We start from the raw sequence: 11,137 nt of genomic DNA, 5'->3' as shown, positions 1-11,137 counted from the left end.
CCCCCCCCAGTCGACCCACGACCCAGTCAAGCTTCGGAGACGGGAGCAAAAAAAATGGGGGGGGGGATAGTGTAGTAGGGAAGACCATAAGCCGAGGATTGCACCACAAATTGCCTACCAACCGAGGGTCCTCCCACGCCCCCACAACACGTTCTGTGCGGTTGTGGGGTGGGTACTGGCGAAACCAGCAAAGCGTGACCACGTTGTGGTCGCGCCGCATAGAATATGTTAATTTTGTGCTCGCCGAACACGGATTTATCAACTCTGCAATTTCCATTTCGACAATGACCTTCCCTTGGATGTCATTTTGAGCGATCTAGGTTCTAAGCCGCCTCACTTCTCTCAACTTTGGTCGTGCGTGATTTTCTGGTGCTGTCTGATAACTCTATAAAAAGGTGCAGCTCGGCCATTGAATGATAATTTTGCCAGCTAGCAAAGAGTAGGTGACGTGGACACGGGGTGTTGAACATACGAGCCTCCGTTTCGCGTCACAGGTACACTCATCGTGTACCACCGATTTGTCACGTATGTCTAGGGTAATAATCGGTCTCCATTTTCTAGTCGTCAGTGTCAAGGCCAGTAGAAACGCGCGGGCGCTGGAGTACACCACTCTAGCAATCATAGGGAATAGCGTTAACACTTTTATTTTCAAAGAAAAAATTGCCAGTGACAACACCTTTATTTTTACGTGGTGATTCGTCAAAAATCATTCGTAAAAATGTTTCCTTTTTTTAAAATAAAACGACCATTAGACTAGCAATAAATGAATAAATTTATTAACAAATGGAGAATTACATTGACTTTCCCCCCTTTTCCCCCATAACAGGACCAGGTACGCTGACTCGACGTGAGACTTCAGAGAACTTGGACTTGGGCTGAGGACTAAGGACTTCCCTGTGCCCCAATAAGCCCACCCGACCGCTTTACTAACTTACTGAGCCTTGCCCTTCACTGTGTATACAGTGGCAATAAAAATACTAACATACTTAAAATAATTACCTATTAAATTTTAAAAGTAAATTGTTCAATTGTATTTTTCTAACTTGGGATTTTTTTATTTTCTAGGAGCATTCCAGCCATCTCATGATCTTATGCTCAGGTTTTATGCCTATTTCAAACAGGCATCGGAAGGCCCATGCAAAGGATCTAGACCTGCCTTCTGGGAGGTGGTGAAGAAAGTGAAGTATGATGCATGGGCCAAGTTAGGAAATATGCCTGCTGAGGAGGCTATGAAAAACTATGTTGACGAGCTAAAACAGGTAAAGAAGATGAGACAAAACAAGAAATTGTTAGTGCATATGACATTTGTTAAACATGTTTTAAGTTTATTTGTCTTTCTTCACATAACAGATTGTAGAAACTATGTCATATACGGACAATGTTGCTAAATTTATGGGTAGCCTAGATTCAGTATATGAAGCTGTACCAGCTGCTGACCTTGAATTGCTTCTCGGGCCTACCATTGAAAGAATGAGGTCCATGCCTGGGTCTCCAATTGGCAATTCGCCTCTTGGTAAGAGTGTTTGGAGTGAATGTTTTTTGTGCAGTCTGAATCTTTGTAACAGTTTTAATTCTAAATCAAGGATCAAGGGAAGCATCTCCAACCCGAGCTCCTATTTCCTCTAGTCTCGGATCTACTCCAGCCAGCAGTCAGTCAGCAAGTCCTCAAAGACACGCTGGTTCTAGTGATGAAGGCCTAGATGATGATGACGATGATGATGATGATGATGAAGAGGAATTTATAGACACTGTTGAAAGCAGTGAGGTGAGATTTGTTCCATAGCTGTCTCTAAATGTTTTCCATGTCATGAGTTTTTCTCCCTAAAATATTAATTGAATTTCCGTTTTGAGTAGTTTGTCAGTGAGAAACCACTGTCTTCCCGTAATAATTACTCTCAAATGAATGGTGGTATACATCACAAATTAAATGGAGACGCCTCACATTATGGGCCCGATTCAAAAGGTTTTGACAGGAGTCGATTTAGAGGAATAGGTAGCCAAGTCACACCTGAAAGGAAAAGTAAGTACCTCCCTGGTCCATTAAAATTTGCAATTATGTCTTTCTTATCTGCAGGAGACTACAGGAAATTTTCATACACTTTACTTATAATGTGTTTCTTTAAACCCTATTTCAGGCACCATTCAAACCCAATCAGGCACCATTCAAGCCCAAAGCAGTGATATCTCTGAGCAGATGAGAGATGTTGTGCTCCATTTACAGAAAGACTTAGATCGCATAACAGCTAGGGTGCGGTCCTTAGAAGTAGCATCACTTTCTCGTGTTCCAGCATCACTTGAAGCACACCAGGTTAGTTTAAATATTTCATTCAGGGAAATTTGTATCTTTATAGCCAAGTATATTTGCATCCTCTTTCAAGGTTTCTTAATTTTTACACCTTTATTCCTCTTTGATTTTGCTTGATCTCTTTTTTTTTTGGGGGGGGGTATATTTTTTATAAACACTGTACATATTTTGATGTGCGCTGTAATGCATGGTTTTTCTTTGGAGTTTTTCTTTCTCTTATTTTGTAGTTATAGTCTTGCATTCTTGCACTCTTCTCATGTTCTTTTCTTTTCTTTTTTTTTCTTTTTTTTTTGTATTACGTGTGTTCTGCTGTTGCCTCATTCTCAGGCTGGGTATGATCCATTGGTTGAAAATTGCGCTTCATGTGAAGATATTCGTCGTCATGCTGAAGTGCTGTCCAGGGTAAGAGAGAGATAATAACTGTCTTTCTGAGAAAAGTGTTAAATTATTGAAAATAAGTGAGAAAAAAAATCTTGTTTTAAATTATGACAGCAATCTATGATTTTAAATTAATGTTTCTATTCATCTGTAGAAAACTAGTGAGCTGACATTTTGAACAACTAGTCCATCATTCCCAGTAGATGCATCATTGAACAATAATTGTTTATGTGCTGTATTTGAGCTAGACCTTTTTCTATTTTCCACAGGCACGCACATCTCGTCACCCGTCGTGGTGGCCATTCAGGGATCTCTCCCCACGAGCAGTCCTGTTTATCACCGCCTGGCCTGTTGTGATCCATTTTTTCATGCTCTGGTTGCAGCGAAGAAGAGCTGCCCTAAATATACAACGTTCTCTGTGATTGATCCATTGCTCACATATTACTCTCGACACACACTTATGTATGAGAAAAGATTTTATATGTCATAATTTTAAATTAGGTTTTTGTTTAAATTGTAATGCTATGAAGATAGATTTATATTGTAGTTCCCTTGTTATCACTTTACAGTATGGTGTAGTGTTTTTATATTGCAGGTGGCTTTTGCCTTATTTTGATATAGTCAATTTCACTCATCATCACAAGACTCTTCATGAGCAACATTGAGCAGCATGAGCCTCTTGACTCTTGCTCTTTCATTGTGCTTCACTTTCTTGTCTTTCTTTGAACTAATTTTCTCTTACTTTATTTTTATTATGATATGTCATATATTTGCCTGTTAGTACCTTGTAATTGTGAATTTCTCTGCATTGTTTTAAATCTAGCTCACCTGATTTTGTTTTCTTCGTCATCCAGTTTCAACCACTGCTTTGTGTATGTATTCATAAAAGTAATTGCATTTTGACTGAATTAATGTAGGTAGTTAGGGCTAACAAGCAAAAGAAAAAGAAATGATAAGTGTGGCTGTCATACTTGGGCTGGAGGATCTTGTTATTTCTCCGCTGGTGCTCTCTTTGAACCTAAAGTCACTGCATTGCTTTCTCATTTCTAATATTTTATACACCTGGATTATTTTCCACATTTTAAACACTATTTCTTATTTTTCATGTACCAATGTAGTTATTTTATGTGATCCACTACATCATCACGACCAAAATGTAAAGTTTTAATCAAGAACAATGTTTTGATTGGAGCTTGTTATTTCAAACTATGCTGTGCTGTATATAATAGTCAAACGTGGCCACTTTAAAAAAGTTAAGTCATTTGTACAGATGTAAATGTTTATGGGAAGCCCACCGAAAGTGTTAACGTAATTTTCTGATGATATTAAGAAAAATGTCTGTTAATGTCTTGATTGGTATCCAAATGTAATTGCTACAGATCGTTTTCGTCTCTCAATTTGGCTTTTTTTTTCAGAACGCCAAGGTGTTTTGGTAAGATATTTTCATATGTGTGTTTTAGTGCCAAACAAAAAATCATCAATGATGTCTAATTCGACCTAAGATTCAAGATGAAATGGTTAGAAAGGGCCCATCCTTTCACTTAGGTGAGGCACAGTCTTTTTTAATGCCCATAATTATTGTAAAGTTTTTCATTGATATGTACAAAAGGTTTACTACCAGAATCACAGGATTAGCATAAGCAATCCTCTTGGTTGTGGTTTTGGTTGCTTTTAACTTAATAGCAATTAGGTGTGATATGGACTGTGGTAAGAATTTATGTAGATGCAGAAGTGTTATATTTGGTTGAGGATTTTCTTAATTTGTTACAAATTTGTATTTTATTCCTAAGCCTCACTCCTGAAATGTTTTTAATAAAAGTGTATGGAAATATGTGTTTTTATATCTTGAGAATAAGGAAAAGGAACTATTTATGGAGCATTTACTTTCTCAACCTACATTTTCATCCTTTTATTTTAATTTTAAACAGACAAGCTACAAATAACTAACACATAATATGCCATTGCATCACTAGATGACAAAATAAACAATAACAACGTTATGAAAGATGATGTGATGGAATCATAGTGGTTAGAAAGAACATAAATTTTTAAAGTTAACGTTAAGATGGACACGATAAAGAAAAGTCAAATCAAACAGAATTGCAAATGAAATTTCCTGACTGGAATTTGGATTGGTAAGATAATTATGGCCTAAGAAACCTTCCATAGGCAAGTCAATCAACTCCATTTATTAACATAGACAGAGAAAGTAACTGAAGAACAACTTCCAGAACCCATTAATAAAGTCCCAAAAAGCGCCAAAACAATATTTGAACTAACAAATTTATTGATTAATAAAAGGTCTCTCATTTCATAATCTATACTTATCCTACTTCCTATCCATGCATATGTGTCTATGTAGCGCATTAGATTAATAAACACAATTAATTACCTCATTAATTAACAGACCTACAAGTTTCACCTCTCAGATAACATGGGTTTCAGGAATTAAACATCCATAGTAAGCAGTGCAAGCAACTTTAATTTGAATCCTCAAGAGAGGGTAATGATAGAAGTTTAAACTGCTGTTTCAACTACATTCGTACTTTAAAGCAGACCGGACAACAACCATGTTTCACATACATGTTTGTCTGAGTAGTAATACTAAAAAACTGAGATTGTGAAACTGGCTAAGTGGTCACATTAATCAATCATCTAATTAACTTGTTAAGTCTTCACTGAGACCACGAAGGTCCTGATTTAAAGAGGGTGTAATCACAAGTTCTGTCCCTGACGAGATACAGACAGCACAACAGATATTTCCTCCAATAAGAGAATGCACATACACTATTCACATTCATAAGAACGCCATACTATGATAATTGTTATCTCTTAACAAGGTACTCTTCAGAAAGTGGATTCAAAATAAAAAATATAAATTGAGAAATTTATAATAATGGTAACCTTTACTTTACAATTTGTACTATAAGAAAATATATTACCTGGTTAGTGGGTGTATCACCAATGGTCTCGTATTGTGCTATGCCAAAACAAGAAAGATTCCATAGTGCTGTGTAAGTAAGTGAAGCAAAAACTTGCAAAGAAATGATCTAGAAATCTGAAATTATGTTTTTGTTGTCCATCGGAAAAAATTAATTCATGTCTCCAGACTTCATCACCCTATTGTGGACTACAAGTTTAGGTAGTGGAAGTACATAAAAAAGCCATATGTTTGTTTTAACATGAAAGGCAGAAAAGGAGTCCAGCTCCCAAAGCTGATCCAAATCAAGTGAGTCAGTTAGCATGTATGTAAAAACCAGATTTTTATTAGAAAGTAATGGAATTATTTAGACCACTTTTAAGCTACTTTTCTGTTCAACAGATAACATTAAAATGATCTATTTTAATGCAGGACAAATGATGATGTCCAGGGTAGAATCAAGGCACTTCACATACCTTGAAATCTTAAAAAAATAATCAGGAGATGGAGTTTTGAAACAAACTGTAATTACAAAATGCTCATTTTTCATAAATTTAGATGAGCAAACTGAATTTCCTAAGACCCTTTTTTTTTAGTTTAGATAGAAACTACTATGTTTGCCTCAAATTACCTGACAATTGTACTGCTTGTACTTAATCATGTTCATACAGCACAAACAATGAATACAGCAATGCAATAAGAGGTGCACATACACATATCTTAACACATTATGAAGACCCACAGACACACAGCACGGAAAAAATTAGCCAGGTAGGTGACAGTGTCGCAAGAAAATGATGAATGCCAAAAATACCCCTTCAACCTCCCAAGAGAAGTATGCATAATTCAGGGTGCCAAAATGGTGTTAAAGATGTTTTTTTTACACATCCCAAGAAATGTAACTTAAAAGCCACTTTGTAAAAATGTTGTGTATAGAATATCATAAAAAGATTTCTTTAATTGAATAGACAGGTTGCCTGCCTACCCTTTAAACTCTTCGAATACCAGTTACACAAGAACCCACAATTTATGCACACCTCTCACCATTTTCAAAGAAGCTCACCACCTAGAAAACTTTTATGGAGACTATGGGAGATCATTCATCATCATAAAATATACTCACAGACAAAATCATGGAACAACAATTCCAATATGTGACACGACAAATAAAACTTATTCATAAAATAAACAAAACATAAAAATAAAGAATTCCTATCACAGACTCATTTAGCTTTATAGTTAAGGGATGACTAACATCCTGATTAATCCCTGTAGGGATTAATCTCTTTCTTAGCACTACTATGTGAGAAATGTGACCAAAAGTAGAATGTCTGGATTAGCAGCATTACTGCCAGTTTTCAAACACTACATCAATTGCAATATGTGATGATCCAACTGAATTATGAGCCAGTAATAAATAACTTCCATGAATGAACACTGAGATCGATAACAACCACCTGACATTGAAGCAAATTTGAGTGTAAGTCTCTGCCACGGGCCATGGCCAATTCAATTACAACTACATTAATTGAATTTCTTCAATCTAATTTTAACAGTTTCAGAAACTATGACTAATACTATAACTGTCGAGCTAAAATAACATCTGTACACACATTCTATACATTTGTTAACATTTGTATATAATAAAATTTAATTATTATTTATTTTGATAGATGCACATGACTAAGAGTGGGTATGCGTGTCATATTTGTAAAAGTCAAAATAACACATCTGTGAAAGGATAAATATATACACTTCAAAGATATAGAACGATTTACGAGATCAGCAGAAGAATCAGCAATTGGTAACGATTCTAAGCATGAACTCTTGTAAATAATGGCAACTCTAAAATACAAGCATGAGACAAAAATCATGCAGTTTTAGACATGTAAAAAGCAACATTGTTATAAAGTATTACAACAGAAGTGTGATGATATAAATCATAAACCATTCATAAAAAAAAAAGAACGTAAAATGTTATAAAATTCTCACTACAATAAGTAAATAACTGAAATGCATACAATCTAAAGGAAAGAAAAATATTGACTAAAAGGGTAAACATTCATAGGATAGTTTACAAGCACTATAGTGATACATGTTCATAAATATTTTAAAACATTTAAAGTACATAAAACGTCATTTAAAATGTTGGCTTAACATCTCAATGATGGTGTCATTTTCTTTTCACACTCACTACACCGCCAAACAGAACAGATGTGATACAAGTAAATTAATTTTGATTTAATCAGGAGGAAGAAGTCTAAAAAGGCGATACTTATCCCGAATGTGTGGACGTACATCCTCATTCTGAAATAACAAAGAGTACAAAATTAAAATTACAATCACATTCAAGTATAGTATGCATGACAGACGTAAGTACTCAACAAATCACATTATACTTCAGTAGACACTCACTTTAGAAACCAAGCTTTCAAGGAAGGGCAAAAGCTTCAACAACTCTTTGTCAGATCTGTCCACAAACCAACTTTCAATGGGAATTCCATTTTCCAGCTGAAAACATAGAGAACGTTCATCAGTCTCTGTACCTAAAGAGTGAACTTTTAATTATCTAACTAAGTTGTACCTGATAGCCAAAAGCTTGCGGAGAATTGTCCACAATAATTGTTCGTGAGAGATCACGGCCTAGAATGGACAAATCCTTAACATAGTTTCCTTGCACACAAACACAATGTTCTCGAAAAAGTCGATACCTAAAAACAGCAAAAGTAGTCAGTACATGTTGGAGGATGCCAATTTAAAATAAAAACAGAAATTTTTAACTCACTTGATGAGTTCTCTTCTTGGATCCAACAGATTCAGCAGCTTGTCAGCATAAACACGCTTTGAGGCCGTAAAGAGTATTACCTCAAACAACCGTGAGCATCGTTCCAAGAATTCCTTAAAATATGGCCTTGTGCGCACAAAAACTGTGTAAGAGCATTCTTGAAAAAGCACTGGAAAAGAAAATGCTGCACCTTCAAGCTCTTGAAGGCTGCAGTGCACCAAGGTTTCATCCTGCAATACACAATAAATAAAGCACGTAAATTTCAAAGATATAATAAACTCTTACTCTTTACAAGTCCAGTCAACAGAAAGAAAGAATTCTTACCAAATCAAGAACAAGAGAAAATTCAGGGCTGCTGCGAGTTTTCAAAGGCAAAGCTGGACAACGAGAGCGCATTTCATTGGTGAGAGGAGGCAACTGTTTTATGAACTGATAGGGATCAAATGGCTCCCACTCTTCCTCACATGACTGTATTGAAACATTGATGAAACATTGATTAATTAGTACAATGTACATTTAAAATTTGAGGATGAGTCATAAGAAGTCTCTTAGTCAAAATAAAATTAATAAAAAATATTGAACGTACCCCTGAGGTTTCAGGTTGAACTTGAGTCATCATTGTTCCATCTTTGTTCATGGTGGATGTATCTTCATAACATGATAAATCTCTTGTATCATCATCGTCTTCACCAGCAGAATTATTATTCATAACATGGAGAGAATTAACTACATCCAGTTGCAGTTGATTTTGCTGAGCTCTTTTTTGTTCTTCCTCTTCCTGTTGCTGCTGTGCAACAACTGCAGCAGCCATTGCATAGCACTGCAACGCTAATTCTATATTTGAAAATTAAAAGTAATAATTTTTAAAGACAACCCAAATTATCATTTAAATAAATTTAGCTCTGTAAATTTTATAATTTATTACAAAATACAAAGCATGAACAGCCTACCTGAATTACCAGCTTTGGCTTCCTCTTCAAGTAAGCATGTCAGATCAATGTCAACATCGGTTGGGGTGTCATCAGTTTGATAAACGTTAAAAACAGTAGAATCAGAGGGTGGGGCAGTTGCAACAGGCATTGAATTTTCTTTGCTTTCTTCACACATGTTGGAATCCTGGCATAACAATCCCAAACACAAAGGGTAAATGAAAAATATCAGGGGAACGTTGGAACTAAAATGGCAATTTTCAAAAGATACATACAATTGAAAGAACAGATGTTCCTGGAACTGGTAGGCAGGGCTCAGTTTTGCTGCTGCTTCCAGTCTTCACACTGCACGTCTTGTGACACACGTCGTCCGGAGTTTCTTGTGGAAGCACGTTTTCACAACAATTCTAAACAGAGGAAGAATCTTATCTAATACAACACAACTTTTATTCAGTCTTTCGACTTATTTTGAGTTCAGCCAGACTTTACAATAAGCAAATGTTCATAAACATACTTCTTGAAGAAGGTTTCTCGATCGCCGCCGACAGCGAGAAATCTTGGTGGAACGCCCTGAACTGGTAACACCAAGTTCAGAATTGCTTTTTCTTGGACTTGAACTTGCAGATCCACTGCTTATACTGGGACCGGACTTTTTTGTTCGACGCCCCCTTCTATATGTTTCGCGCTGTTCACTGCGCAACCACATTATTGCAACTCCCCAACTCGTAGGTGTTCAATCCTGGGCCCCCACAAGTACAATTGCTGAAATAAAATAAAGATTGATAGATGGATAGTTAAAATTCAAGTTTAGATATGCAAATGTGTAGGAGAATAGGAGGGGTTATCCCTTGAAAGGTCATTCCCCACAAATATTTTAAGAATATGAGAAAAAGTACTTACCAAAGAGGGTATACAAGCAAACGGAAACAACATTAACTAGAACTCCAAAGCTTTAAGGACCAATCCAGTTTAATGTTGTTACTTGTGGCGATTTCAGGAATGTACGGCTCATCATAATGGCAGCATCAAATCCCATCATTATTTCCTGTAACAATGAAAAAGTGAAGGTAGCGATCAAAATTGTCTTTTCTTTTAAGACAAGAGTCCATTTTGGCAACTAAAGAATAAAGTGTTAAAGAAGAAGCAAAGGCTAGCGATTTGTGTCAGACTTTTACATTAAATTAAAATTTCGGGTGTTTCTGTTTGGCGTTTAGCGAGCAGTCCCACGGCAGCCCCTCTCCTCTCTCCTGCTCATTGTCCCCTCTTCCCTGGACCCCGCTGCCTATGGGTCCGGCAGCTGCAAACCGGCCCGCGCGCTCCACGACAGGCCTTCCCTTTCCTTTTCCTTTCCTTCGAGCGCGATGCGATGCAGTCGGGCCGGGGGGACCGGCAGCGCTTGTAGGCCAGGCCCCAGGCCAGGAGGCGAGGCATAGCGTTGCGCCAAAGAGGAGGCAGGAGGCAGGAGGGAGGCGGGCGCAGCAGGCAGCTTTCTCTACAGGAGTGGGGTGGAGCAGGAGGGCGGCCGGTCGGTTATTTGTTTGCAGCCGCCACCGCCGGCCGCGGCACATTGGAGCGGCACGGCCGCCTAGGCCGGGAGGCCGGCTTACTCTAGGCGGCAAAGTCCGCGCGGGTTACCCTGCTGGGGACCCAGAGCTCAAACACATTTGAGCCAGTCAGGTTGCCTGATAAGGGAGGGATCATCCAGAAAGTGCATCCGTCATTCGCGCCGTGACGAAACAACTGCCAGGTTTAGCGCCTCTGCGAGCGCTCATAGCGCCTGATGGGTAGGCAACATCGTGTCTGCAGGACACGCGTGTACC

At 37.6% G+C, this 11,137-nt stretch overlaps 2 protein-coding genes across 5 annotated transcripts in view; one reads left to right on the top strand and one right to left on the bottom strand.

Annotated features, from left to right (window-relative positions):
* Positions 1–4,512, top strand: part of LOC113208488 (acyl-CoA-binding domain-containing protein 5) — a 16,833-nt gene extending 12,321 nt beyond the window's left edge. Inside the window, exons 2-8 of one of the 2 annotated variants that reach the window (XM_026425512.2) lie at positions 1,066–1,259; positions 1,351–1,513; positions 1,584–1,765; positions 1,855–2,020; positions 2,136–2,308; positions 2,633–2,707; positions 2,953–4,512. In XM_026425512.2, the coding sequence (XP_026281297.1) occupies positions 1,066–1,259; positions 1,351–1,513; positions 1,584–1,765; positions 1,855–2,020; positions 2,136–2,308; positions 2,633–2,707; positions 2,953–3,105 (1,106 nt within the window). In that variant the 3' untranslated portion in view covers positions 3,106–4,512. The remainder of the gene's footprint in view (positions 1–1,065; positions 1,260–1,350; positions 1,514–1,583; positions 1,766–1,854; positions 2,021–2,135; positions 2,309–2,632; positions 2,708–2,952) is intronic. The other variant, XM_052264096.1, reaches the window with a different exon arrangement.
* Positions 4,513–4,577: 65 nt separating this feature from the next.
* The window catches only part of LOC113216583 (CTD small phosphatase-like protein 2-B), an 11,237-nt gene continuing 4,677 nt past the window's right edge, over positions 4,578–11,137 (bottom strand). For 2 of the 3 annotated variants that reach the window (XM_052264093.1, XM_052264094.1), the window contains 10 exons: positions 10,218–10,362; positions 9,832–10,079; positions 9,593–9,724; positions 9,339–9,504; positions 8,975–9,222; positions 8,713–8,856; positions 8,389–8,618; positions 8,188–8,314; positions 8,019–8,114; positions 4,578–7,910 (listed from right to left, as the gene is read on the bottom strand). In XM_052264093.1, coding sequence (XP_052120053.1) covers positions 7,845–7,910; positions 8,019–8,114; positions 8,188–8,314; positions 8,389–8,618; positions 8,713–8,856; positions 8,975–9,222; positions 9,339–9,504; positions 9,593–9,724; positions 9,832–10,023 — 1,401 coding nt within the window. In that variant the 5' untranslated portion in view covers positions 10,024–10,079; positions 10,218–10,362 and the 3' untranslated portion in view covers positions 4,578–7,844. Of the gene's footprint in view, positions 7,911–8,018; positions 8,115–8,187; positions 8,315–8,388; positions 8,619–8,712; positions 8,857–8,974; positions 9,223–9,338; positions 9,505–9,592; positions 9,725–9,831; positions 10,080–10,217; positions 10,363–10,492; positions 10,871–11,137 lie in introns of those variants that run through there. The other variant, XM_052264095.1, reaches the window with a different exon arrangement.

This window comes from Frankliniella occidentalis, unplaced genomic scaffold, assembly GCF_000697945.3.
Source record: "Frankliniella occidentalis isolate FOCC.00 unplaced genomic scaffold, Focc_3.1 Scaffold16, whole genome shotgun sequence".
NCBI lineage: Eukaryota > Metazoa > Arthropoda > Insecta > Thysanoptera > Thripidae > Frankliniella > Frankliniella occidentalis.
Note: the sequence above shows the minus strand (reverse complement) of the source record. Positions and strands in the feature narration are given on the sequence as shown.